General features: G+C 43.2%; 1 protein-coding gene across 1 annotated transcript in view; it reads right to left on the reverse strand.

The window, feature by feature from the left end:
* Positions 1-27333, reverse strand: part of ANOS1 (anosmin 1) — a 191001-nt gene that overhangs the window by 146569 nt on the left and 17099 nt on the right. The window contains exon 2 of the mRNA XM_035029680.1: positions 9142-9189. Within this exon, the coding sequence (XP_034885571.1) occupies positions 9142-9189 (48 nt within the window). The remainder of the gene's footprint in view (positions 1-9141; positions 9190-27333) is intronic.

Consider the following 27333-nt stretch of genomic DNA (forward strand, 5'->3'; position numbering starts at 1 on the left):
ATGGCCAAATCCAGCCTGGCACCTGTTTTTGTACAGCTGGTGAGCTAAGAATTGTTTTTACATTTTTAAATGGTTAGGGAAAAATAAAATTTCATGACATGTGAAAATGACATGAAATTCAAATTTCAGTGTCCATAAATAAAGTTTTATTGGAATACAGCCAAACTCATTTGTTGATGTATTATCGGTCACTGATTTCCTGCTACAATGGCAGAGTTGATCGTTGCCGCAGAAAGCTTATGAGCTGCAAAAGATGAAAATATTTACTATCTGGCCTCTACTGCTGACTCCTGGCATAAAGTACGAGACACTAATTACAATGTGTGTGTGGAGGATGCGCTTCCCTACACCAAGCCATTCGGCTCCATTCCGACACCATCTATCTGGGGATGGCATGGGATCCCACAGTGAAGGGCTCAGTCCTGGAAGACTGTGTTCCTCCTACCAGCTCAGCTCGTCATCTGTGCTTCTGACCAGGAGATTCCCACAACCCCCTCCTGGAGTTCAAGGGATTTCCTAGAGCGGCTCACAGAACTCAGAGAAATACGTCACTTACTAGATCGCCAGTTTATTATAAGGGATGTAAGTCAGGAACAGCCAGACAGAGGAGATTCACAGGAACAGTAATGGGGAAAGAGTGCGAGGCTTCCACGTCCTCTCCAGCGGCACCACTCTCCCAGCACTGCTCTCCCAGCACACGTTCATCCACCTGGAAGCCCTCCTAAACCCTCCTTTTGTGTTTTTACAGAGGCTTCATTACCTAGGCACGATGAAATCACTGGCCATCGAAGACTGAACTCCCACCCTTCTCCCCTCCCTGGAGGTCTGGGGGTGGAACCAGAAGTCCTAATGCTCTAGGCCCATGGTTGGCTCCCCCCGCAGCCAGCCTCCATTCTGGAGGTGCCTTCCAAATGTCGCCTCATTAACATAACAAAAGGTATCTTTACTGTTCTCTCCATTTAAGGAATTTCAAGGGTTTTAGGAGCTCTGTGCCAGTAATGGGGACGAAGACCAAATATGTATGTATTGCAAATCACAATATCACAGTACTGTGCTTAATACAATGTCACACTGAGGGACGCCTGTGTGGCTCAGCCGTTAAGCGTCTGCCTTCAGCTCAGGTCATGGTCTCAGGGTCCTGGGATGGAGCCCCACATCGGGCTCCCTGCTCAGCGGGGAGCCTGCTTCTCCTTCTCCCTCTGCTGTTCCCGAGCTTGTGCTCTCTGGCTCTCTCTCTGTGTCAAATAGATAAAATCTTCTTAAAAAAAACAGAATGTCATAGTTTTTTTTTTAAAAAAAAAAAAAAGGAAGCTATCAAGAAAAAAAGATATTCTAGGGGTGCCTGGGTGGCTCAGTTGGTTAGGCGTCTACCTTCAGCTCAGGTCATGATCTCAGGGTCCTTGGGATCAAGCCCCACGTCAGGCTTCCTGCTCAGCGGGGAGCCTGCTTCTCCCTTTCCCTCTGCACCACTCCCACTCATGCTCTCGCTCTCTCAAATAAATAAAATCTTTAAAATAAAATGAAATTAAAAAAAGAAAAAAGATAATCTTGACATGATAGAATGGTTCATAAAAACAGTCTTGACTTCTCCACTGAGACAAAATACCAGACTATCTTGCCCACCAATTCAAATCTCCTGGCAAATGCTCCAAAATCATCCCTAAACTGGTCTTCAGAGAAATTACACCCAATGGAAAATAGGTTCTGAGAATAAGGCCTTCCACTGAGGTGGAGGTTGCCTTTGGCAGGATACATCTGTGCCTTAGGATTAGATTCCCCACCTGCACTACGGAAGAATTCCTAAAGTCCTCCTAGCTTCAGAATTCTTCTGTCCATCCTTCCTATAAAGAGTAATGCCAATGGTGTGCATCACTCACCTTCCCTCACCTCCACCCACCTAACTCCTAACACAATCCTAACATCCAGAAGTCAGGGGCTCACTCCAACAGTTCTGTCCTTTGTAGCTAAGTATTTCCATCCAGGTGAGCCCTGAGTTATGGGTTGTGAAAACCCCCAGAGTGGGCAGAATCTAAAAGGAACACGCTCACTTACATAATAACCAATTAATGCATGAGTTCAAAGGGAAATCCGAGTGGTAGAAAGGGGAGGGAGCTAGAATAGGGAAAGAATTATGGGATCAGCAGAGAGCAAAGGAAGGATGGATCCTAAAAATGCACAAATACTCTAGACGGTGAGATAAGGAGAAGGTGGGCTATGGGCCTGTGACACAATCCTGGGGACTCTTAAGGGATCCTGTGCCAGTTTTTTAAAAGGAATGAAGATTTTTTTAAAAACGGGGATTTGCTCAGCAAGCTAAAAAGGTAAAAAGTAAGAGCAAAGACCAAATGTGATGTCATATTAATCACGAGGGCCTGGGATATAGGACATGCTCAATGAGTATTTGTTGAAATTGAAATAATCAAACTCTATTAGAACTAAATGAACTGTATTTCAAGCAAATGTTAAAATAAAAACATAAATGAAAGGCCTGAACAGCCATCCCATTGCAATATATGGGGAAAAAATTAGGAAATTTATACTATATTTGGTATAGAAAAATGTGTTATTTAAGAGACAGATTAATTAAAAGAAGTTCTTAAAATAATGTACATTGTCAAAATTGAACTTTTTTTTTTATTATTTATTTGACAGAGAGAGACACAGCAAGAGAGGGAACACAAGCAGGGGGAGTGGGAGAGGGAGAAGCAGGCTTCCCACGGAGCAGGGAGCCCGATGTGGGGCTCGATCCCAGGACCCTGGGATCATGACCTGAGCCGAAGGCAGACACTTAACGACTGAGCCACCCAGGCACCCCCAAAATTGAACTTTTTATTTGGATATTTTATTAGGTTTTTATAGCACCACAATAATATCTCATCCCCAAAAGTATTTGGGATTGCTTGGATGAAAACATTAAGACAAAAATTGATCATAAAGATTAGTTAGATAGAATAGAAAAATGCTTCTTTTATGCCAAAGGCATATGTTTATGGTCTTAATTAGAAACAGATAATCTTATTTTTTTTTAGATTTTATTTCAATTCAAGTTAGTTAAAATATAGCACATTATTAGTTTCAGGGGTAGAACTTAGTGATTCGTCAGTTGCATAGAACACCCAGTGCTCATCACATCCCGTGCCCTCCTTAATGCCCATCACCCAGCTACCCCATCCCCCCACCCACCTCCCCTCCAGCAACCCTCAGTTTGTTCCCTAGAGTTGAGAGCTTCTTATGGTTTGCCTCCCAGATGATCTTATTATTTAGTTACTACTAAAAGTGAAGTTCTAAGAGTAAGTTATTCTAAAAGGTATCATTTTTTGGTAGATTTGGCATATTTAGAAAGTTTGCCCCAAATTGTCCTAGACTGACCCTGAGCTCAGATGTGAACTTCGCAAACAGTTTATTTTGGAGTGCCCAGTAGCAAACCCCGTTCCCCTGAGATATGTGTTCCTCTCAAAGTGAGCAATCACCCTCATGGAGGAATTTCTAAGGCATCCGTTTCTCCAGGCATCTGCTGTGATCCATGAATGAAGCTGAACAAGGCGGGGGTGGGGGGGAGGTTATCTTTAGACAACATCTTGTTACCTTCACACTGGACAATGCAGATGGGAAAGCAAGCAGAAGACATGATTCTCTCCCTAGAGTTGGGTCACAATGTTTTCAGGAAGTTCTACATTTCACAGTAGCCATAAGAGTGGTTCGGGAAAAACCCAGAGCACCAGAAGAATCCACTGCTACATTGAGCAGAAGATCTTTCATACTATCTTTATGGTTCTATGATACTTCACATTGTAGGATATATAATGGGAAAACCACAGGCTTCTGATTCCATCAGAATCCAGTTCAAATTCCATCTCTGGTACTTGCTAGTACTTAGCAGCCAAGTGACATCGTACAAAGGTCATCAAACCCTCCTAAGCATCTGTGAAACAGAGACGGTCATGCCAGTTACAAAGTCAAGATTAGGTTCACTGGCACACAAGTGCATCTTCATACAACAAGAAAAATAAAGTAAAAAAAGAAAGTTACTTTAAGTAACATAGAAAGTTATCTATCTTTCATGTTCAAATAATGTGAGAAGTCCAAGACTTATAATGGGGGCTCCATGGTATCAAAGACCCAAACACCTTCTATCTTTCTTATTGGTTATTCTCAGACTCGCCTCCATCGTCAAGGCTAACTCATGGACCAAGACAGCTGCTGGAGCCCCTGCCATTGGTCTGCATCCTAAACAGCAGAGGACAGAAAAGGGGACGAGCCAACGAGAACATTTTCTAGCTAAATCAGTTACTTTTAGAGAGGCATTTCAAAAGTCCTTCATAATTATTCCAATTGTGTTTAATGGGCTTGAAATATGTTAGATGGCCATATGTAACATCAAATAAGCTTTGGGAAATGTAGATGCTTAATTCTAGATGGTAATGTTGCTCAGGTGAGGAACTAGGTTTGGGTTAGAACAGAGACTGGATTAGAAGGCAAAGAGCAATCCACCCACCTACATTAGCGAGTATATGGGGAGAATTTAGAATTCCTACAGGTACCAAGCCCCTGACAGCACTCCACACATACCACATGCCCAGTAAATTATACCTTTATTTTCTGTCATATAAAAAAGTAAAACTGCTGAAAATAGACCTGTGTTCTTAATTTCTTTCATAACTGCCAAAACGCATGGACCAGGGTTCTCAACCTTGGCAGTACGGACACTTAGACCAGACAACTCTTGCTGTGCAGGGCTGTCCTGGGGGCTATGTGGGTTGGTTATCAGCAACCTGACCTCCACCCACCTGATGCCTGTGACCCTCCAACACCACTTGTGACAACCAAAAATGTCTCCAGCCGTTGCTAAATGTCCCCTTGGGAGCAAAATCACCCCAGGTTGAGAACCACTGCCTAAACCTACACTGGACAGTAGGGCACTACTCTATGTGATCTACGAGTTGAATGGTGCTAAAGACCCTCGAGTCTGTAGCGCTGACTTCATTATGGAGAACTGAGTATAGGACAAAGGTGTAGATTTTCCGAATGAATAATAAATAATCTTGCTAAGTTACACAGAAATAAAATGGATTATGTAGTACTTTTTTCGTAAAGGTAATGCAGTAAAGATGTGCTTTGGGGGAGGAAAAAATATAATACACAGGCTTTATTCATTCACTCCTTCATCAGAAATATTTGCTGAGCAACTAGTATGGGCCAAACAGCATTCTAAGCTACAACAGGAGAGGACACCACGGTCAACAAAGAAGACAGAGTCAGTGCCTGCAAAGAGCTTACTTTCTGGTGAAGGAGACAGAGTCTGAGAGATAAAGCAAGAACTCTATAATGTCACGTCAGGGTGCAAATGAAGCGTGTAATGGCGGGGAGTGGGTGAACTGGGAAAGCAAGGCTGAGAAGGTACACGTGTGCTGAAGTGTGAATGAGGGGAGGGGGGGGACCTGGGTGTCTCTCTGAGAAAGGGGAGCTCTGGGTGGAGAGAAGAGCAGCCTCCAAGGGGTAAAACTAGGAGATCAAGTAGGGGAGAGAGAGTGATGGAGACACAGGGCCAGTGTCTGGGTCTGGGCAAGACAGAGAGATACTAAAGGTATAAGGTGGAGAGTAGCATGACTCAGCTTCGACGGTTAGAGGGTCTTTCCAGGAGCCCTGTGGAAACTACACTGTTTGGGGCAGAAGCAGCAGCTTGGAGACAAGAGGATGCTTGTGGATGGGCCAGGCAGGAGATAACAGCACACTGGACAAGGGGCAGGGGTGGGGGCAGTTAGATGGGAGGAAGAGATCATATTTGTAGACGGTAGCCAGAGAGGATGAGCGTGTGTGGTTTCTACAAAACATTATGCAATCCTTATCTTTCAAAACATATTCAGAAAGTTATATCATTATTACTTCCAGGTTTTACTTGTTACTTGTCTGTCCCAATATTTGCTCAAAATGGGTTTTCAGGTTGTTGATCTCTGGGCAGCACGATGGAGAAGGCAGCGTTCCAAAGTCCGGCGCACACCCCCACCCCCCACCCCTTTGCTGAGGGATTCCAGAACTATTATCAAATAGGTATGTGCCTGAATGTCCCCATCTGTAAAATGGAGTTACCATCACTCACGCTTCACCCCCTTAACCTAAAGATGAAGAGCAAAAGACTCTACAGTTTCCACAAATCTCAAAAGAAATGCAAACCGTACTTAGCTGCAAATGTATCCGTGGTGATCATATCCAAAGGAGATAAAATTTTGATTAGCATGTAAGATTCATTCCCAAAGATTCAGACTAAAGACAACCCTTAAAGTTATGTCAGCTTTGTACTGTATTCCAAAGTTTCTGTGGGGGTTAGCTGTGACTTATTAATGCATTCTTTGCTTCCAGGCAAAAGGAATTGATTTCTTTTCTTGTGAAATGCAGTCTCTCATGTCAGCCTTGATCATTCACTGAGAAGATATGATTTAACAACCTGCAGTCCTGGTGGGGGATGGGGGGGGTCTTTAATTAGGATACTTAAAAACATAGTTCACATGAAATTTTTCCGTTCAAATTTCTTTTAAATGGATAAAAAATAATTAATTTCTTAATGGAATAAGGAGGAAAGGGACTGCTTAAATGAGAGATGATACTGGTAATTCATGTAATACTCAACTAATATAAAACAAGACAGAAACACTACTTGGGAAATTTCATCAGCCTCATGGCATGTTCTCTCCCTCCCTCTCCCTCTCTCTCTCTCTCTCTGTATGTATGTATATATATGTTTTCCTGCAATGATGACATAAACAAGTTACCCAACATGCCAGCCGAAGAACAACAGATATTAGAAAATGTCTTATCAGAACAAATGTTTAAGTTATTACATAAAAAGAGTAAAAGTACCATAAACCAGACATTTCATTTCTGCCCAAGATTTATTAAGTCAGAGCTAAGCAAAGCTTACTTTCATCACATTATTTCACATTTCACCTAAGAATTCTGTTTCATTTTTAATAATATGCCTGTGTATTAAATGACATAACGTGTGCATGGATGTTGGAATGGATCATTGTAATAAAGTTTTTGGTTGAGGAATATTATTCTACAATCATTCACTGTGAGATAATGTGTTTTAAAGACCTTTCGAAATAATAATGTTCTTCATAAATATGCAATTTCAGCATTATGTGTTGCTCAGATAAAATTTTAGTTATAAAATAAAGGACTGTTTCAATTTTAAGTCTAACAGTCATGTTTTTGTTTTTTTAAAAGATTTTATTTATGTGACAGAGAGAGACACAGCAAGAGAGGGAACACAAGCAGGGGGAGTGGGAGAGGGAGAAGCAGGCTTCCCACGGAGCAGGGAGCCTGACGCGGGGCTCGATCCCAGGACCCTGGGATCATGACCCGAGCCGAAGGCAGACGTTTAACGACTGAGCCACCCAGGCGCCCCTAATAGTCATGTTGATGAAATGAATCTCATCAAACACTATTAGGATCCCAAAGTTGCCAATATTTTCAGCCAGTAGTAAACTTTAGTTATTTATATACCACATGTTATAAACACATACACACACACACATATATATGTATACATATTACATATATTCTTTTTTAAAAAGTTGCAATGTTTTGGGATTGAGGTAAAATGTACACTATTAAATATATGAATGAATATAATGACAACTTTAGAGTGTGTGTGGACAGCGAGGAATACTCAAAAATAGAAAAGAGACTTTTTAATTTAAAGAGTCAAATTATTTAACCAGCAATTCTAAAAGTTCTGCAACCAGTTCAAACTTGCGCGTGGATGGGTGGGCGCCGTTTCTGCAAACATCCACCTAGTTCTCCAACATCGGCTGAGTGTCCCACAAGTTAACTCACTTCTGACTCTACCTGGTGACCGTGTCAGATCCCACGGGTTAAGGGCTTGGTCCCACAGGCTGCTCCCCACCCCTCTGCCATGCCCTCCCCACCCCCACTTCAATGTCAATCACAAGTCCCAGATGTCACTGTGCTTTTTGCCTGACCTGCTGTAGATGGGTGGGTCCCACTGAACCCCCCGGCCGCCGTCGGCTTCCATTCATTTGCTAGGGTGGCTCAGCAGAACACGTGAGCAACATTTTACTTACCAGATCACTTTAGATGGGTTTATTCTTAAAGGATACTGGCTCAGGAGCAGGCAGATGGAAGAGATGCACAGGGCCAGGCACGGGGAAATGGCAGGGAGCTTCCAGGGACACCACCTGTCCCCAGATCTGCATGTGCACTTGTTTCACATGTGGGAGCTCTCCGAACCCCCTCCTTTTTTGGTTTGCTTTAAATGGAGGCTTCACTCTCTAGGCATGATTGATTAAATCATTGGCCATTGGTGACCGAATCAACCTCCAGCTCTCTCCCCTCCCTGGAAATCAGGGAGTGGTCCTGAAAGTTCCAACCCTCTATTCAGGGCTGGTTCGCCTAGCAACCAGCCCCCATCCTTAGCTGTGTTCCAAAAGTCACGTCATTCACATAAACCCCACGGTGGTGGAAAGGGGCTTGTTATGAGTAACAAGACACTCATTCGCCTCTGAGGCTCCGAACGGATTTTAGAAACTGAGGACAAGAGACCAAATATAACAAAAGATGGTCCCATTGCTCTTATTGCTCAGAAAGTCCCAAGGGTTTGGGGAGCTGTGAGCCAGGAACCGTGGAAGAAAATCAAATATATGAAGAGTATATTCTAGTCATCTGAATGACCAACTGTACATGTCTTATAAATCACAATATCAGAAATTCCTACAAACAAAACTATATACAAAATAGCTTAAGTGTAAGTAGAATGCAGCAAATCTTCTGGTGTAACCAAAAGATGTTTTCCCCTTAAAACTGATTTTGGATTAAAAAATTACAGAGAGAGAAATAAGGCAATATATAGAAAAACTGATATATGTTATCTTGATTGCAGCGGTGGCTAAACTAATTGAATCTACAAGGGATAAAATGTCATAGGATGATACACGTACATTGTACCAATGTCAGTTTCCTGCTTTTGACATTGTCCTACAAATATGTGAAGCGTAACTTTCGGTGGAAACTGGATGAAGAATATGTGTAATTTCTCTGCAGTCTCTGCAACTTCCTGTGGCTCTAGAATTATTCCAAAATTAAAGGTTTTTAGAAATATTGATACAGTTGTAGGGAACATACCTTAGAACATTGCTTGTGATTCTGGCACCAAATCAAGGAACCATTGTTCTGAAAAAAGAAAAAGAAATATTGGCTCATTAAGTAATTTTCTAACTGATAACTAAATACTGTGAATATCATTTTTCAATATCATCCTTAACAAAAGACCAATTTCGCCACCCTGATGTTCTCTCTTCCCAAAATAGAAAATGCGTCTCTAATGTAAGCCCAGTTTCATCCTTGACTTCAGGATAGAAACAGAAACATATGGGATAAGAAAGATTTCAAGTTGCCTAAAAGGAAAAGTGTCTGAGCCACCTCTCCTGGTGTGCTGAGCTATGAGATGCAGACCAGCAGGAAAATGAACACTAGACATTTTTCCAGCAGGAAGCAGTTTTGGTAAATTTACAAGTCAGAGGCTTTTCATCTCAACCCATTCACAGTAATAAAATAGTTTGAGCTTGGGAGTCAGTTTTTACCGAAAAGCCTTCTCTTTCCCTATCACCGGATGTGTGACTGTGGACAAGGGACTTGCTATCCCTGTACCTCAGTTTATCCATCTGTAAAATGTAACACTATCTCATGGATGAAGTCAGGGGCATAAGGAAATAATACACATACACCACTTAGCATGGCTTGATAATTCACTCAGTAGGGAAGAGATATCAGAACTATGGCTTATTGTACCTAGCTTCCACATTTCTGCAGGGAAGCATCATCTCATTCCCCATGACTAACATCTTGGTCATGATTTCTCCTTCGGCTGGGGTATGTTATGTCACAGTGTGTGAGGCTGGGGTGGTTGGTAGAGATAGTAAGAGCCATCAACCCATAATTTAGATGCTGTGGCCTCCAGTTCCTTGAAGTTCACGGTTGGGTATGACATACAGTAGTCTGTTTCCTCTGTCTGAATCTCTGAACTTTGAATTTTGAGATCATCTTCTATCCAGAGAACAGTAGTGTTACATCTGTCCTCTGTTCAGGGAAAAGAAAATTAAACCAATATATCTTTTTAAAAATATTTTTATAACAAGTTCACGGAGATATAATTCATACACGGGAAGTGCACTTCATTTAAAGTATACACACCAATGGTTTGTACTAAGAAGTATACTCTAAATACTGAGAAGTGTATTCACAAGGCTGTACAACCATCAACGCTATCTGATTGTTGAACATTGTCACCAACCCCAGAAAGAAACTTGGATCCATTAGTAGTCAGTCACTCTCCCAACTCCCTCCATCTACCCCTTGGCAACCACCGATCTACTCTCCTTCTCTGTAGAGTTGACCGATTCTGGAAATTCCATGTAAATGGAATTGTAGAACACGTGGCCTTTTGTGTCTAGATTCTTCCACGTGGCATCATGGTTCATACCTGGCTAAATGGTAGTGTTTTGCTTTGCCTATATTGCTGCAAAAATCAGTACCTCCTTCCTTTTTGTCTGATTTCATTGTATGAATAGATCACATTTCTCTCTTCTGCTCCCAAGAATCTATCTTAATATATCCCACTTCCAATAATATATCTTCATAATCTAGGATTCCCACTGAATCAATCTCAACTGCAGAGGATCAGAAGGTTTCCTCCACTGGGCTCAGATCGTCGGGCTAAAAGGCCGCAGCCCCGTTTGTTAAAGCTTCAGCTATGAGATCTACCATACGGCCCTAACTCTCCTTCGCAGCCTTGCATCCCCAAAATCACAACGCAGACCTACAATTTCAGCTAATCTGGTATCAACCTTCCAGTCCCCCTACTGACCTCTGCACATCCTCAGTGCACCCTCAGCTCTCACTACATCTCTAGGTTCACTGGACAAAAAGGACCAAAGCTGGGGAAGTATATGAACAGCCTAGGAGGAGGTGAAGTTATGATTTTTGGCAGGGTTTACATCAGAGAAATAAGTAGACTGGGTAGACGCCAAAGCTGGACAAATAGTGGCCATGGTTTAATGACTGGGAATGAAGGGTTAGTAGAAACCGTGCAAGAAAGCAAGCGTTATGTGCAGATCAAGACGCTTCAAGGGAGCCCCTGGCTTGGTGACAAACTGAAAGTTCACAGGGCGATCAGGCAGGCTCAGGAGCGATCCTCCAGACACAGGGTGACAACAGCAAAAAGCAGAGGTCAGACATTGAGAGATGCATTACAGAAAAGCTGAGAGCAGCGTCCAAGGCAGCTTTGGAGAGCTTCCTACGCAAGGCCCACCTCACCATCTCCCCGGTGAGGGTCCTGTGCAAGGGGGGGCTCCTGCTGGGACTTCCCAGGACCACACCCATCAGAGCACATCTGGGCCCCAACCCGAGTGCTCCATGCTCATCGCCCAGTGATGGAGGGCAGTGAAGTACTTTCCGAAGAGACTCCGGGCTGAAATGAGTGAACGTGGATCTTGGAGACTGGGTCGAGGCCAGTTTCTAAACCAACACAACCTCTTTACCAGGGTCATGGTCTGAGGACCGTCACCCTCCTTGCACCAGGTTAGAGGGTCCTGCTCCTTGTGCAGGGAACCTTGACGTGGCCCAGCTTCTGCCTCGTTCCCTCCCAATCTTTTCTTGTCTTGGACAGATGGGCAGGGCCTCTGGAGGACGTACGTGAGATGGTGAGGTGGGCCTCACGGAGGAAGCTCTCCAAAGCTGCCTTGGACGCTGCTCTCAGCTTTTCTGTAACGCACCTCTAACGGCCTCTGCATTTGCCGCACTGTTCTTGAGACATGCACCCCATCCTCTCTTGCCTTAGGATAGATTTATTTAAGCCAGCTCCTCAACAGGAGCTCCTTTTTCCTCTTTGCTGGAATGCTTCACATGAGCCAGTGGACCAGCTCCTGGTTCTCACAGAGACGGTTTCCATCACAGGCCACGTGAGGCAGACAGGGGCTGCAGAGTAGACATGGCAGTTGCTGCCGGCCCCGAGGGAGTGGCCGATAAAGTGTTACTAATGGGGGGGGTTACGGCTTTGCCAGGATTGTCATCAATCGATATGATTGTTATAGTATTGACCACATCTTCATAGCAGGCCCTTGCTTTGGTGTTCGCCATATTCAGCCCACATGCACATCCCACGTGATGACATCAACTTCATCTACCCATTTTACAGTTGAGAAACGGGGACTCACAGAAGCCAAGTAAAACATCAACAGTCATGAAGCAAATGGTTACGCACAGTGGGGACACCACAATGAGTAAGGGTTCCGTGAAACAAGGGGTGAGCTTTACGGTGGGTTTTGCAGGAATCTCCAGAGTCAGAAGCTTGGGAGGAGGGGTAAGGATTGCTTAGGATGGTCCTGAGTATCATAGGTTCAGGATGCAGCAGATCAGATTGATGAGTTGGAACAGAACAGGAGAGGAGGGTGGGTCCACAGATAGAAAGCGGATTACAGTGGATTTGGACTTATTGCTAGAAATAAAATTTGTTATGGACTAAATCTCAGAGGATTAAAAAAAAAAATAGAGGATAGGAGAAGGCACGTATCTGGCACACCTTGATTTAGTTCCCTTTTGTTTCCTTTGACTATAGGTAAATGGCCAAACCTCAACAACAGAACACCAAGAATGGAGCAGAGCCTGCCTTCGGCTGCACCTGTCAAACCACTAACTGTAGAGTGTCTCTGCTAAGCTGTTTACATTTGGGGGGGAATTAACATCAATGCATTTCCTCAACCAAAGCATTTTTGTTTTAAGCAAAATTTCCCACTAATCATAAAATGAGAAGCCCCAAATATCTGGGGCAATAGCAAGCAAGCATGAAAGATTATTATGGTGGTAATCGTTTTTGTGTTGTTTTTCTGACTGAAGATAGTACGACCTAGAATGCTTGCAAGGATTAAAAACATAATCCACGTAAAGTATTTAGCAAAAATGTTTGCAACAGGGTTAGATGTCAGAAAAAGAGTCCATTATGATTGACGTTACTTTGTTTGCCGTTACGATTGTTTTCAGGAGTGGGGGAGTAAATTCTGTACTTAAAATCTCCCAGCTCCTACGTATAACACAGTCCAATCTTATTAGTGAGGCTCAGAAGAGGGAGCCCATCCTGTTTTTCTCCTTGGATGGTAACCATCTTGCCACGTTTGCCAATGAGTGGGCAAAGGTATTATTTTCGGTTTAATTTCCTTCGGCCATGTGTATTTCCTTCAGCGTGAACTGTCTGTGCATTTTACCATTTCGATTCTGGATTGTTTAACCTTATCAACTAGAGCAGTGCCAATCAGATTTAATACTCATTTGTCTATAAATGGTGCTGTAAACATCTTCCAGTGATCATTTGCCTTTTGATTTTTTTTTTTAAAGATTTTATTTATTTATTTGACAGCGAGAGAGGGAACAGAAGCAGGGGGAGTGGGAGAGGGAGAAGCAGGCTTCCCGCCGAGCAGGGAGCCCGATGCGGGACTCGATCCCAGGACCCTGGGATCATGACCTGAGCTGAAGGCAGACGCTTGACGACTGAGCCACCCAGGCACCCTGCCTTGTGAATTTATTCATGTTTTCTCTCCATGCAGAAAATTTCTGTCCACATACGCACACACACACACACGTGCTCGCACACGTACATAGATATGTCTGTCTACATTTCCTTTTTGAGTTTTAGGTTTCCTATTTTTCTTAAAACAATCCACCACCACCCCCCGCCCCGGTCAAGGTTTTGCAGCTGTACTTTGCTTTTGCCTTCATCAATCAGCATTTGCCATACTATTTATCTCTACAAAGAACTTCTAAGAACCCTGCCTCATGGCATCAAGGATGTTGGTAAACCCCTGATTAATTCCAGCTACTGTGTTTCAGCCAGGTGCACATACACTGAAGCATCCAACTACACTGCTCACCTGTAAGGCTCTCTGAGCAGAAGAGCGATGGAAAAATACAAGAATCCAGTACATTTCAACATCCTGCCCCGGGGGGAAGTTCTTAGATTACAATAGCCTTCACCAGTTAAGCCACTTGACAACAAAAATAAAATACAGTATTTGCAATCAAGTCTTGTTCTGGCTTAAAGCCAGCAAAGATAAAGAGTCAAAGTACATCAGGCAAGAAACGTCTTTACCTGTTGAATCATTATTGTAACCACCAGGTAGGATCAGACACTGGGACTTTTGTAATTATATAAAAATTACATCCTGTATTTTATTGGCTTAACTAGATCAAACATGAATGCTAGTCAATCCAACTTTCAAAGAGTTTATGTAAGTTCAATCAGCTGCACCCAGACATTATTTCAATGACATTTTCAAAGTCTCTCCATTTCTAGCTTTTTGATTTTTTTTTTCCTTAAAGAAAAATAATTCTTCAAAAGCTTCAAGTAAAGAAAACACTTCATTCACTCAAAGACAACCCATAAGGAAAGGATAAAGATAAATGAAAACTAGCTATCTAGGTACAACCATTTGAAAAAAGGAAAGAATTAGAACAGATCCCACATTTTCTTTAACATAACCAGGTGTAGGTGTGGAACAAGGAGTAACCTGCAGTTTTGCAAACACAACACAAAACTATTGTCCAACTGAAGGATAGAACATCGGAAACTGAAACTATCCCAGAAAACCCACCATAGACCAAATGTTTACCATTCAACCCTATGAAACTACACATAATCAGCTTTGACTTTCAGTTGACAATTTTGATCTCATATTAAACGTAAGTTTCTTGGGGTGCCTGGGTGGCTCAGTTGGTTAAGTGTCTGCCTTCGGCTCAGGTCATGATCCCAGGGTCCTGGGATCGAGTCCCACATAGGGCTCCCTGCTCCGTGGGAAGCCTGCTTCTCCCTCCCCTCTGACAGCCGCTCCCTCTGCTTGTGCTCTCTGTCAAATAAATAAAATCTTTTTAAAAATAAATGTAAATTGGTGTTTTTTTTTTTAAATGAATGCATGGAGGGGCACCTGGCTGGCTCAGTTGAAGAGCATGCAACTCTTGATCTCAGGGTGGTGAGTTCAAACCCCATTACTTAAATAAACAGAACTTAACTAAAAAATTAAAAAAGGTAAAATAAAGGTATGGATTAAAATTTAGGAATTCATTTTCATCCAGAATATCTTCCTATTAATTTGGAACCATGGAATAATATACTTAATTTCATTTATTATTAGAAGGATGTGCTTTTCGACTGTCAATATACGTGGAACTTCCCCACGGATTCAACAGCAGCTAAAAGATAGTGGAAGAGAAGGACATTGAGAGGAGGCATTTCTGTGGCTTGAAATTTTTTTTTAAATGAATCCTTGCTAGTGATCATCTCGACTATAGATTTCATTCAAAATATTTCTCAGGACGCTTCTATGTATATCACTAAGTGAGAGAAGCTAATCTGGAAAGGCTCCATGCTGTAGGATTCCAAGTATATAACCTTCCCAAAAAGGCAAAACTAAGGAGATGGTAGAAAGATCATTGGCAGGCAGGGTGGAGGTGAGGTGAGGATAAAAGATGGAACAGAAAGGATTTTTAAGACAGTGAAAATAACCTGATATAATAATGGTGGATCCATGTCTTTATCCATTTGTCACAACCCACAGAATGTACACCACCAGGAGGGAACCCTAACGTGAACTATGGACTCCAGGGATAACGGTGTGTCACTGGAGGTTCACGGACGTAGCAGGCGGACCACTGGAGGTTCAGGGACGTAGCAGACGGACCACTGGAGGTTCAGGGACGTAGCAGACGGACCACGAGTGAGGGATGCTCATCACAGGGGAGGCTATGCATGTGTGGGGACAGGCAGTCTCTACAACAGTGTACCTTCTATTTGGTTTTGCTGGGAACCTGAAACTACTCTAAAAAATAAAATCTACTTCAAAGGAGAGGGAAAGAAAACAAGCTTTGTGTTTATATTTGTTGTTCGTAAGTAGGACTTCTTTCAAATGTTATGGATCACCCTCCGTAAACAAATGGCCTTTCACCCCCACCCCACCCACCCCCGCCGTGTCAGAAAATTCTCTCTGGATTCTACCAATGTCACATTGAACTGAATTCTCTAGAACTGTTGGCCATCCACGTATGTCTCTCCGCAGACGACCAGCCCTTCCCTATGCCCAGTGCTGGAATGCACGCCTGGCCACACTGTCTGTGTTTCACTTCTTTACGCCCAGCAGCTTGCGAATAAGGACCTTCGAAAGTCCTGTCCTTTCACGTGTGCCCCCACCAGGCCAGGCCCCATGCATCCTTTGGGTCACTGAAAATGCCACTTCTTTCGGGAAGCCTTCCATGACCCCTATACCCTTTCCCAGATCCCCTGTGACACACATTCTTGCAAGCTCCTTGCACTTCTCCAAAATGCTCTACTACGGTGGACACGTATAAATGTGTTATTTGTAATGATCATCTGCCTGAAAACATGTTAAAGACAGAGTCTGTCTGTATCTCTTGCTTACCATTGGCTCCCTGACCGCCTTAACAAATACTATTGATTAAATAAATAAATGAATGGACTAGGGAGTCATACAAGAAATTTACACTTTAATCATTAGGTCATAAGGACCTGAAAAGAATGAAATTAAGTGGACTGAGCTGTGCAAATCGTTCACCTTCTCTGAGGAGGAGCTTTTAGGTTCATTATTTTGTTTCCTATAGAGTTCAAGAGAACCAGCATTGCAATATCAAAAATGGAACAAAAAACTTGCATTCAGAATCCAACAAATTATTTTAGAAATAATCATGCTAATTATCTTTTTACAGATGCACATAATTAAAGTTATCTAAAGAAAATTTATAGCACAGCAAGTGCCAGACTATGCCATATGGGAAAACATTACATTTTATTAACATGTTACTATGAATTTTGACAAGGAATATTCTAATGAGTTCTATATGTGGGAGAGCATTAGATCAAGACAGAAGTTTTACTCCTTAGTGTCCCTATGAGAAGGGTGGGACCCACCACAGGATCAGAAGTACTGGCTTCTCTTAGGACATCTCATGCGATGGTCTACTTGCTTCAGTCCCCTCCATGAGGGCATGCTAATTACGGGATTCACTCTTGCCAGGTAGGATTTCAGACGGGTATCCCCCAAACCGTATTTGGTATTACAATGTGTATTTGCAGGAGACAATTCTAGAAAGGTGGGCCGTCTCCACAGAATCACATAAAACCCTGGAAGATTTCAAGACAGAATAAATGATTTGTGGTGAAATAAATCCAGCCTTAAGTAGGTTTAGAGGGAGCATTAAAGGTAATAACCAGAATTTAGCAAATGACATGTTTTACAAAGTAAGGGAAGCAAGAGAAGAGTACCTCCTATAAATCAAACAGCTAAATTACTGTTGATAGGAAACCTGAACAATAAAGAAACGTCTCTATAAATGTCACTCTTCTTCACTGCTTCCTATTCATTACTCCAAAATGTTCACTTCATGTGTCAATTGTGTGTGAGTTCTTCCAATCCCAGAAACCTCTCACCAATCACCATATCGACTTGTCCGGAAAGTAAACACATGCTTGGGACGCCTGGGTGGCTCAGTCGTTAAGCGTCTGCCTTCGGCTCAGGTCACGATCCCAGGGTCCTGGGATCGAGTCCCACATCGGGCTCCCTGCTCATTGGGGAGCCTGCTTCTCCCTCTCCCTCTGCTTGTGCTCTGTCAAATAAATAAAATCTTTAAAAAAGAAAAAAAAACCACATGCTTGTGGAATAAAGTGGCGAGTCCCGCGGGGCAGAGGCGTTGGGTTCATTGTGTAGCAAGGACCACCCTCTTCCCCAACGTGGGTATTGTAGACGGCCACACCTACGTCGGTTCCCAAGCCTTTCTTTGAAGCTTTCCTGACTTTAATAATTTGTTTGTGTCTGAGTGATGTTGAGAAAGACAAGACTGGGAAGAGGAGAAAAGAAGGAGTGGTAGGGGAAGAAGTGGACGGAATCGGGAAGAAAGAAAGAGTCCACAGAGTCTGGGGTAAGTGGCATATTGCGTCTTTGGGCATAAACAGGAGATTTAAAGACTCTTTTAGATATAAAATGATGTAAGAACAGATTTTAATGTAAAAGCAGATTTTGTTTTTGACATCAAGAGGCACAGGCAAATCTGCACTCTTTCAGATCATTGCAGCCCAAGCTCACAGAAAGCCCCTGGCGGGAGGAATGCCATTAGCTCAGTGGGCTGCACATCAGTGGGCCCTCCAGCAGGTGTCCGAATGCAGAGACGGCAATGTCTGAACCTCGGATGCTATGTCTGGTTATGTATCTTCGGCTCAGTCTCCACGGCAACCACCAGGACTGTCCAATCTGGGGTGGGGGGTCCCCACTAACACTGGAGAATCCCAGCTACACCTGCTGTAAGCCACAGTAATTAGAGACAAGGCACAGAAAGAAAAGACTGGTGGCAATGAGAGGAGCAATGAGCTCTGCAGAAAAGATCAATGCCCAGGATCCACTTTTTGGGACACAGAACATGTCCTTCCAACAACCTGAGGCAAAACTGTGAGACTCTGTGCTTCATTGAGACACACAACCTGACCGTCATCTTTCCCCAGCCGTGGTGAATGTGATACCATGACTTTTGACCAGTCATAGGGGTCAACATTTCACACACGAGAACTTGGTCACACCTGTGCATGCTGTCACCTGTTAAACTAACTTCTGTGCATTGCTGCTTCTACACATGTTGGGTTTAACTGCCATTTAAAATGTGATTAATATAGAGGTGCCTGGGTGACTCAGTCGGTTGGGCATCTGCCCTCGGCTCAGGTCATGATCTCAGAGTCCTGGGATCGAGTCCTGCATCAGGATCCCTGCTCAGCGGAGAGTCTGCTTCTCCCTCTCCCTCTGCCCCTGCTCCTTCTCTCTGTCTCTAATGAATAAATAAAACCTTTAAAAAATATTTTAAAAAATAAAATGTGATTAATATAATTAGGCAATGATTTGTCATTGAAAGGGAAAATTGTGGTATATGCAAAAATGCAAATGAAGAAACGAAGAAGGGCACCTGGGTGGCTCAGTCGGTTAAGCATCTGCCTTCGGCTCAGGTCATGATCCCAGGGTCCTGGGATTGAGTTCTGCATCGGGCTCCCTGCTCAGCGGGGAGCCTGCTTCTCCCTCTCCCTCTGCCTGCCACTTTCCCTGCTTGTGCTCTCTGTCAAATAAATAAATAAAATCTTTAAAAAAAAGAAAAGAAATGAAGAAGTGTCGCAAATACTCACTGCCCCAAGACTGAACTTTCCTATTTTCTTGCAACTAATAACTAATACCTTACAGGATTCAAGCAAGCAATACAACACAGTAGATGAAGTTGTGTCATGTGATTACTGGTAAGTGAACAAAAGGAGTCACAAAATGCAAGTGAACACAAAAGAAATCACCAAAACTCCTGGACCAAATAAAAGGTATTATAAAAGAACAAGATATTAGTGGGACCAAATGATGTTTCTTTTTTTTTCTTTTAAAGATTTTATTTATTTTTTGACCAACAGAGAGAGAGAGCACAAGCAGGGGGAGCAGGAGAGGGAGAAGCAGGCTTCCCGCTGAGCAGGGAACCTGATGCAGGACTTGATCCCAGGACCCTGAGATCATGACCTGAGCTGAAGGCAGATGCTTAACCTACTGAGCCGCCCAGGTGCCCCCAAATGATGCTTCTTTTATGAAAGATCATCACTGAGCCTGTATCATGATTTTATTATATATATATATTTTTTTATTTCTTAAGGTTGCATAAAAATGGATTTTCCACCCATGGTTTCTTAGGTTCATTAAAATCTCTTCTATAAATTCATGTTGGCTCTCTACAAACCCCCTTTTTTCTCCATACTGACACATCTTGATAGTTACTTTTGGGGGCGGCCCCTGCGTTCCCTAACCTGCATTCAAGAAATGATTAGTGACTTCTTAAACTGATCCATATGTTACAGAAAATGAGCCTGTGATTATAAAGAATGAAGTATTTATTATCAGTGGCTATATGGAGGTCTGCCAAGACCACAAAAAAGATAAACTCAATGTGACTTTCGATTACCTCTAACATCAAATGTGCATACAGAACTTCTACAGACATGAAGTGGGATGGAAGAAGCTTCTGTGCTATTTGTTTTTCTCAATGAAATCAGAACCAAGGTAATTTTCTGAAAGAAGTGAGTTGTTGGAGGAGGGGATGGACGACAGTGATGAACATCTGGATTAGCTGCTGAAGGAACATGAGAGCTGAAGTAAGTAGACGTATCCTGGCAGGATTGGTGGGTGGTATAGATGTTTACCTGAGGTTGAGAGCTATGGGGATTCATAGGAACACCATTCTACATGATTATGTGATTTTTTTTTTAATATTTCATTTATATATTTGAGAGAGAGAGAGCACGAGCAGGGGGAAGGGCAGAGGACAAGCGGACTTCCCACCAAGCACAGAGCCTGATCCCAGGACTCGGGGATCATGACCTGAGCCAAACTCAGACACCCAACTGACTGGGACACCCAAGCACCCCAGATTGTGTGATTCTCTCTAGCAGTACCCACCACTGAAATGACACGTCCAAGTAGGCAGCTTTAGGGCTTGATGAATTCAGTTAGAAATCTGCAGCCAGAGATTAGCCAAAGGGTAAAAAAAATAAAGCTATTGACCATAAAAAAAAAAAAAACCCACAAAACACCAAAAAACAAAAACAAAACAAAATTAAGGGGTGCCTGGGTGGCTCAGTCATTAACCATCTGCCTTCAGCTCAGGTCATGATCGCAGGGTCCTGGGATCGAGCCCTGCATCGGGTTCCCTGCTCCGCGGGAAGCCTGCTTCTCCCTCTCCCTCTCCCCCTGCTTGTGTTCCTGCTCTTGCTATCTCTCTCTGTGTCAAATACATTTAAAAAAAAAAATCTTAAAAAAAATTAAAAGAGGAAGGGCCAGCGCAACGGTGCTTCCAACATTGGGGGTTCAAAGAACCACCTGCGGAATCTGTTAGACATTGAGGTTCTCTGGGACAGACTCAGTGGATCTAGATCTGACCCTGGAATCTGTAGATTGACAGATGCCCCAAATGCTTCTTAGAATGTGACACTTGTGGTAAACTCTAGGACAACAGATTGTCTGAATCTTGAGGGATTACAGAGTGAAAGTCTGGTGATGAAAGAAAGAGCAGGTGTAGAGCAGACCAGTTGTAGAAAGCAAATAAAAGCGTGAAAATGGTAAGTTTTACGGTCAGAGTGGAAAAGTGCGGCTTAAAAAGTGTAAGGGAGAAGAGTTCCTGTGGATGATAGGTCCCTGGTGTGCCAACAGTTGGAACCGTTCCGACCCCAAAGGGAGAATTTTATTACATAAGAGTAATTGTCAGCAGCGAATCCCATCCTGCACCACCCAGACGTCCCCACACCTCCATGGCTGAAATGAACATTCCTACTCAGAGTGTTGAGTGTGGACAGTTCACAGCCAAATTCCACCTTTCCCCACCTGGAAACCGTACTCGGTGGAAGAGACGTTACCTAACCCACGCCACACTCCAGGGAGAAGCTCACATCGAGTGACTGGTCTGGTCGATGCTGTGGTACAAAGGACCAACCTCCTTGTCCCAGTCAGGAAAACTTACAAGACATGCCCAGCTCCAGATCATGCTGTGATGTCCATGCCAGCCCAACTCCTGCCCTGTGCTGCGTCCTTCACTCCCCCTCGGGGTCTGATCCTGGGAACATCACCCAGTAAAGTTCTGAGCTCACATCTCCAAAGCTTAGAATATGCTTCATGAATAACACAACCTATGAAAACCAATCGCCTTCCCATATTCATCCAGAAGGAAAGAATGAGTTTTCTCTAATTGAGAGGCTTTTGGAAAAAGCCAAGTTACAATAAAGCCAAGTAGGTAGGAAGCACATCTCTTGAAAAGGGTGAGGGTGTTGAAGGAATTAACCAAGTGGTAGCAGGTAGAAGTGAGCCCTTCCGGTGCAGAAGATGCAGGTGGAACCACGGGAAACAGCAGGTGAGCTGGTGAACATTCTCACCCAAGGACAGATCTCGTTAAGTCCCCACAAGCTCTGCCTCAGTGGGCCAAGCTAGCTTAGGATGCATTACAACTTCACTTCCTGAAACTAAGAGAATTGTATTCTCTTGAAAGTGTTCACCAAAGAAAAACCCAGTGTTGTTTCAATAGGTTTCAACTTGTTATTGGTGGTTATTTTTCATTTGTGCATTTTAAAAGCAACTTTGTGGTGAAGGCTGTGTACCAAACAATTGAAAGAACAAGAGAAATCCTTTTCTTAAAAAACATGTCAGCACCATTCCAAAGCTCCTGTGAGGAATTAAAGTCATTATCAAAGCAGGAAAAAAAATGCAAGAGCAATGTGGAAAAAATTTAAACACAATGATTCTTAATTACATCCTTTGCTAGAGTTCTCTGGAGAGGCTAGGATAGGATGCAAATTTACAACTCGCTGAAGTATACTTTAACCTTTAATGACTGGCAATATTTAGGAGACTTCTTTGGTCTTTTCTTTCCCTAATTCTTGTTGTTTCTGCTGCTGTGTTTTTATTGTAGGATGTTTTAAACATGAACAAAACAGAAAAATTCATCAAGAGAAATTCTAGCAAAATCTGAAAGCATGCAGCCAGCCACTAAAACAATGACGTCATCAGCTCTCTTAGTTACATCAGGATTCAATCCTGCCCTACCTGGTAGTGTATAAATGCTGCCCTTACTCACAGCAACTGGAAACCACTTTATATCAAAATGTTGGGAGGGCATTTAGAATTCTGACTTCTCCACAGGTCATCAGCTGAGCGGCGTAAGATTCCAGACCTCTCTGAGACCTTCTACATATGACTAACATCACCTCTGTGCAAAGCATTTGCTTCAGTGGGCATTTCAGTCAATCCCTCTCTGTGAAAGTATAAGGTCTATCCAAATACGGCCAAGCCGTTCTCTAAACACAACCAGGACAAGAAAAGGGACTCAAAATGTGTTTCTAAATACCCACTCAAAAAGTTTGTAAACTGTAGAATTCTGACTCACATGATACCATATCATTACAAATCACTGAAGACCTTTGAGGGTCATTTAATCCATCTTGCTGAAAACAAGACAAATCTAACTCGTTAATGACATGTAATTGTCTTATAATACAAGGAACTTTCCAAGGGAAAGAGTTTCAGCATCTCGGTAATATGCTACCCTGTTCTCACTGAATTTTCCATCCCTGAATCCCTGCTGAAACCTCTCAAACGAACACAGAGCAAAGTCGTGACGAGTTATTAAAGTTCAGACTTTCTGCATGCTAATATCCTCTTCTCTAATTAACAAAATCCTCTAATCACTCTCTCCAAAACATGTACAATGCCTAAGAAAAAAAGGTCAAAATTGGATGAGGACACAACACAGGGTCCATCCTGTGTAAGTGTGAAGTAGGAAGATCACATAGACATTATTCAGTTCCATAATACTCAGGGTGGTAGGACCAAGAGGATGATGCAAACAACCCACATCTTGGAAGTGAACGTCAATACGGGGAACTTTTTGAAAAATGCTCATCAGTGTCTGAGGAGAAAGGAAAAGTGCAGAGTGGGTTGGGAGGGAGGATCTAAGCATCCCGTGATAGCACTAAACCTCAAAACCACTCTGCCTAGGACTCTCTGGACACACGGGGTTACTCATTGTTGTGGATTTGAATCACATGTGAAAGCCATCAGCAATACTGGTAACACAAGACTCTAAGGAACATTCTAGATCATTGTGAGAATTGCAAGAGTTAATAGAGACTCAAGCCCAACGTTCTCCCTGTGTAGATGAAGACACTGGAGCCCAGAAAGGCTAAAAATGTGCAATCCATTGCTGATTCAAACAAAAAGAATACTCTGATAGAAAGCATGCCTAACTTGGGAGTCACAAGAACCTATTGCACATTCCAGGTCCCTTATAAAATGCAAGCTTTTGAAAAGAAATCAATTTCTTCTTTTCTAAAATGACAAGAAGAGTGTTTCTGCAAGATGGACACAGAGATATTTATGAAGACCATCTGTGATCATCTCAAGTCAAAGCGGTAGTCTAGCTGGCAAGATGCAAAATCCATCAATATGAATGACTTGCACATAAGAGGTGACTGTTAATAATTTAGAAGGTCTCAGAGAGGTCTGGAGTCCTGGGTGGCTCATGTAATTAACTATGGAGATGTCAGAACTCCAAGAGCCCTTAAGAAGTTTTGATATAATAAGGAAAAAAAAATCGCTTTCCATTGCTTATGAGTAAGATCAATCTTATGAATTTCTACATTATTTGGTTGTTTCAAGTCTTTCCAGAGGCACAATATCCATGTAAAGCATAATATCAGTACAGTTCTTCAACACAGTGCTGCACTAAATTAAATTCATAAACCCATAACCCCCTTTTGGGGAACATGAAAATCCAATAACATCAAACACTATTTCTTTCGGGTTCCTGCACCCAATTTCAATGTGGGATGAGCTGTGGGATTCCCACCCCACCAAGAAGCTCTCAGACATCAGCAGGGTGTGGGACAACTTAACTCAATTCTGACACTGTCCACTCAGAGCTAGCATCAGATTCCACAGGCAAAGGGCGCAGGCCTCCACGACTGCCCCCCACCTCCTCTTCAGATGCCAATCGTCAAGTGCAGATTATTACCTGTGCTTCTGAGCACCATGCTAAAGACCCAAGTTTCCAACAACCCCCTCCTTGGGTTTGACTGATTTTCTAGAGCAGCTCACAGAAAGAGAAACGTTTTACTAGGTGACCGTTTTTTAATAAAAGGTTGTACCTCAGGAACAACCAGATAGAAGAGATACTTCGGGCAAGGTGTGGGGAAAGGGGATGGAGCTTTCAGGCCCTCTCCATGTTCCTCACCTCCATGTGTTCACCAGCCCAGGAGCTCTCTCTCGACCCTCCTCTGTTGGGTTTTTCTGGAGGATTCATGACATAGGCATGATTGATTAAATTGTTGGCCACTGGTAACTGATTCAACCTGCAGCGCCTCTCCCCTTCCCGGATGTAGGGGGAGGGTTGAAAGTTCCAACCCTCTATTCACAGGCTGGGGCCACTAGCAACCTGCCCCCATCCTTAGGTTACTTAGGGGCTTTCCAAAAGTCACCTCATTAATGTAACAGAAGACACCGCCATCATTCCTGTCACAGGAAATTTCAAGGGGTTTGAGCCAGGAACCAGTGGATGAAGACCAAATACAAGAGAAATATATTTTGGTCACCTGAATTACCAAATTCCTTATAAATTCCTTATAAATCACAATGTCACAGTATTCTTAATATTATTTAAAATTCCAAAGGAAATATACTGACTGTAAGTTTCCTAGGACTGCTATAAAAAAGCACCACAAACCAGGTGGTTTAGACAACAGAAATGGACTGTCATAATTCTAGAGGCTAGAGGTCTTACTTAGATCAAGGTGTCAATATGGCCATGCTCTCACTGAGAGCTCCAGGGGAGGATCCATTCCATGCCTTTCTCTTACCTTCCCATGTTTCCTTGGCTTTTGGCAGCCAGTCTACCCTCCACGTGGCCTTCTACTCGTGTTCTCACATCTATGAGCATCTGTGTCCAAATTTCCCCTTTTTATGAGGACCCAGTCATATTGCATCAAGGGCTCACCCTGCTCACATATGAACTCATCGTAACTAATTCCATCCCCAGCAACTGTTTCCGAATCAGGTCATTTTCTGAGGTACTGAAGGTTAGGCCATCAACTTACGGATTTGGGAAACGGGGGACACAATTCAACCCATAACAGTGACAAAAACAAAGCCATGGGGCAAATGCTATCTTGTTTGAACCACACCCCAACCTGCACCCCAGTTGAGGACCCCTGCCTTAATAGTTTCATGCATGTTTCCCATTGCCTTCAAAAATCACTGTCAGTGTGTATTCCTTAACTCCTTGCCACCTCCAGGCATATGGCAGAGCACAGTGTCCCACTCTGACCCATCTGTCTCTCCATCTTGCTGACAACAACTTGTCCCTTGCCTGTCTTTACACAAAGTACTTAATTCTCAGAGCACATGTTTGCATCAGAAGGCGGCATTTGTGAACCATAATGTAGACCCTTCCGGATCAAAGAGTCCAGCACTTGGTGAAAACGGACCGCTTAAGTAAGTGTGGAACAGCCACACATTCACAATGAGATGGGTCTCGTCCAAGGTGCTAAGTCCATCCTTACCATGTCCTTTCTACCCTATGTCCATACCCTCAACTTGACATTCTTTACTTTCCTTCCATAACTGGACCTTAACTACTTAGGAACTATGAACTATCGTCTTTAAAGTTCCCATTAAGGATTCTTCACCGTAGACCTCCATCCTAGACACATACGGTCAGAGGAGGCACTCATGGGCTCCTTCCCCCCTCAAGTTGGAACCATAACCTAGGTTTCAAAAGACAAAGCAGCCAACAGCTATTCCAATCCTCTCCCTTGACAAATGAATACAGTAAATCTGAGTGCATCCTCAGGAACATTTCTGCCATGGGAGCCACGGCTGACTCCTCTTTCATAAGCTAAATTCTACATAATCCTGAATGAAGGCAGGCTGGTTAGAAGAAGAATGCAGGGGCCAAGAGGCAGAGAACAGAGGACTGAGTGTGCGAACGGGGCACATCTTACCGAGCAGAGAGAGGCGCCAGAGAGAAACCCAGCACATAGAGAAGTCAACAGCAGTGGTTCTCAAAGTGGGGCCCTGACACCAGAATCACTGGCTGGATGCTTGTTAGACATGCAAATGCTGGGGTCTCACTCCAGACCTGCAGCATCAGAAATTCTGGGGGTGGGTACAGTAAGCTGTGTTTTGATAGGCCTGGTGGGCGATTCTGACCTTCGCTATAGCAACAGAACCTCACTGGGAAGGGAGAACAATTCATCTTACTTTGCTATCCCCGATTCCATGAAGTATCACTCCAAATGGTTCTTTCTTCTCTCTCGCCAAGTTTACCAAGTAAACGGAGTCCTCCATCCAGCTTGCAGGTGTCTCCTAGCATTCCAGTGATTGAAACAGACAATGCTCTGCATCCAGCAATACACTGATCTCTGGATGTGTGCGCGCGAGCACACGCACGTGGTCAAGTCTGTGTCTGCACAGATTGCTCAAGGAGAGGACATCTGGCCCAGAGTAGGCCAAGTGGCCTCCACTCTGGCTTGGCCTCACCTCCGTCTACGGGCATCTTCATAAGAAACAGCTCTGGGAAGATGTTACTTATTGCTCAGGGTAACAGTGAGGACAAAAAGAAAGAGGAGTTTAAAGGCACTCTCAGATCTCCCTCCTATTTTTCACAATGGATGCTTGACAGCCGTGAGGCTTGACATGTGTGATCTGTTGTTCTTAA

Source organism: Mirounga leonina, unplaced genomic scaffold (assembly GCF_011800145.1).
Source record: "Mirounga leonina isolate KUSES-001 unplaced genomic scaffold, KU_Mleo_1.0 Mir_268, whole genome shotgun sequence".
Classification (NCBI taxonomy): domain Eukaryota; kingdom Metazoa; phylum Chordata; class Mammalia; order Carnivora; family Phocidae; genus Mirounga; species Mirounga leonina.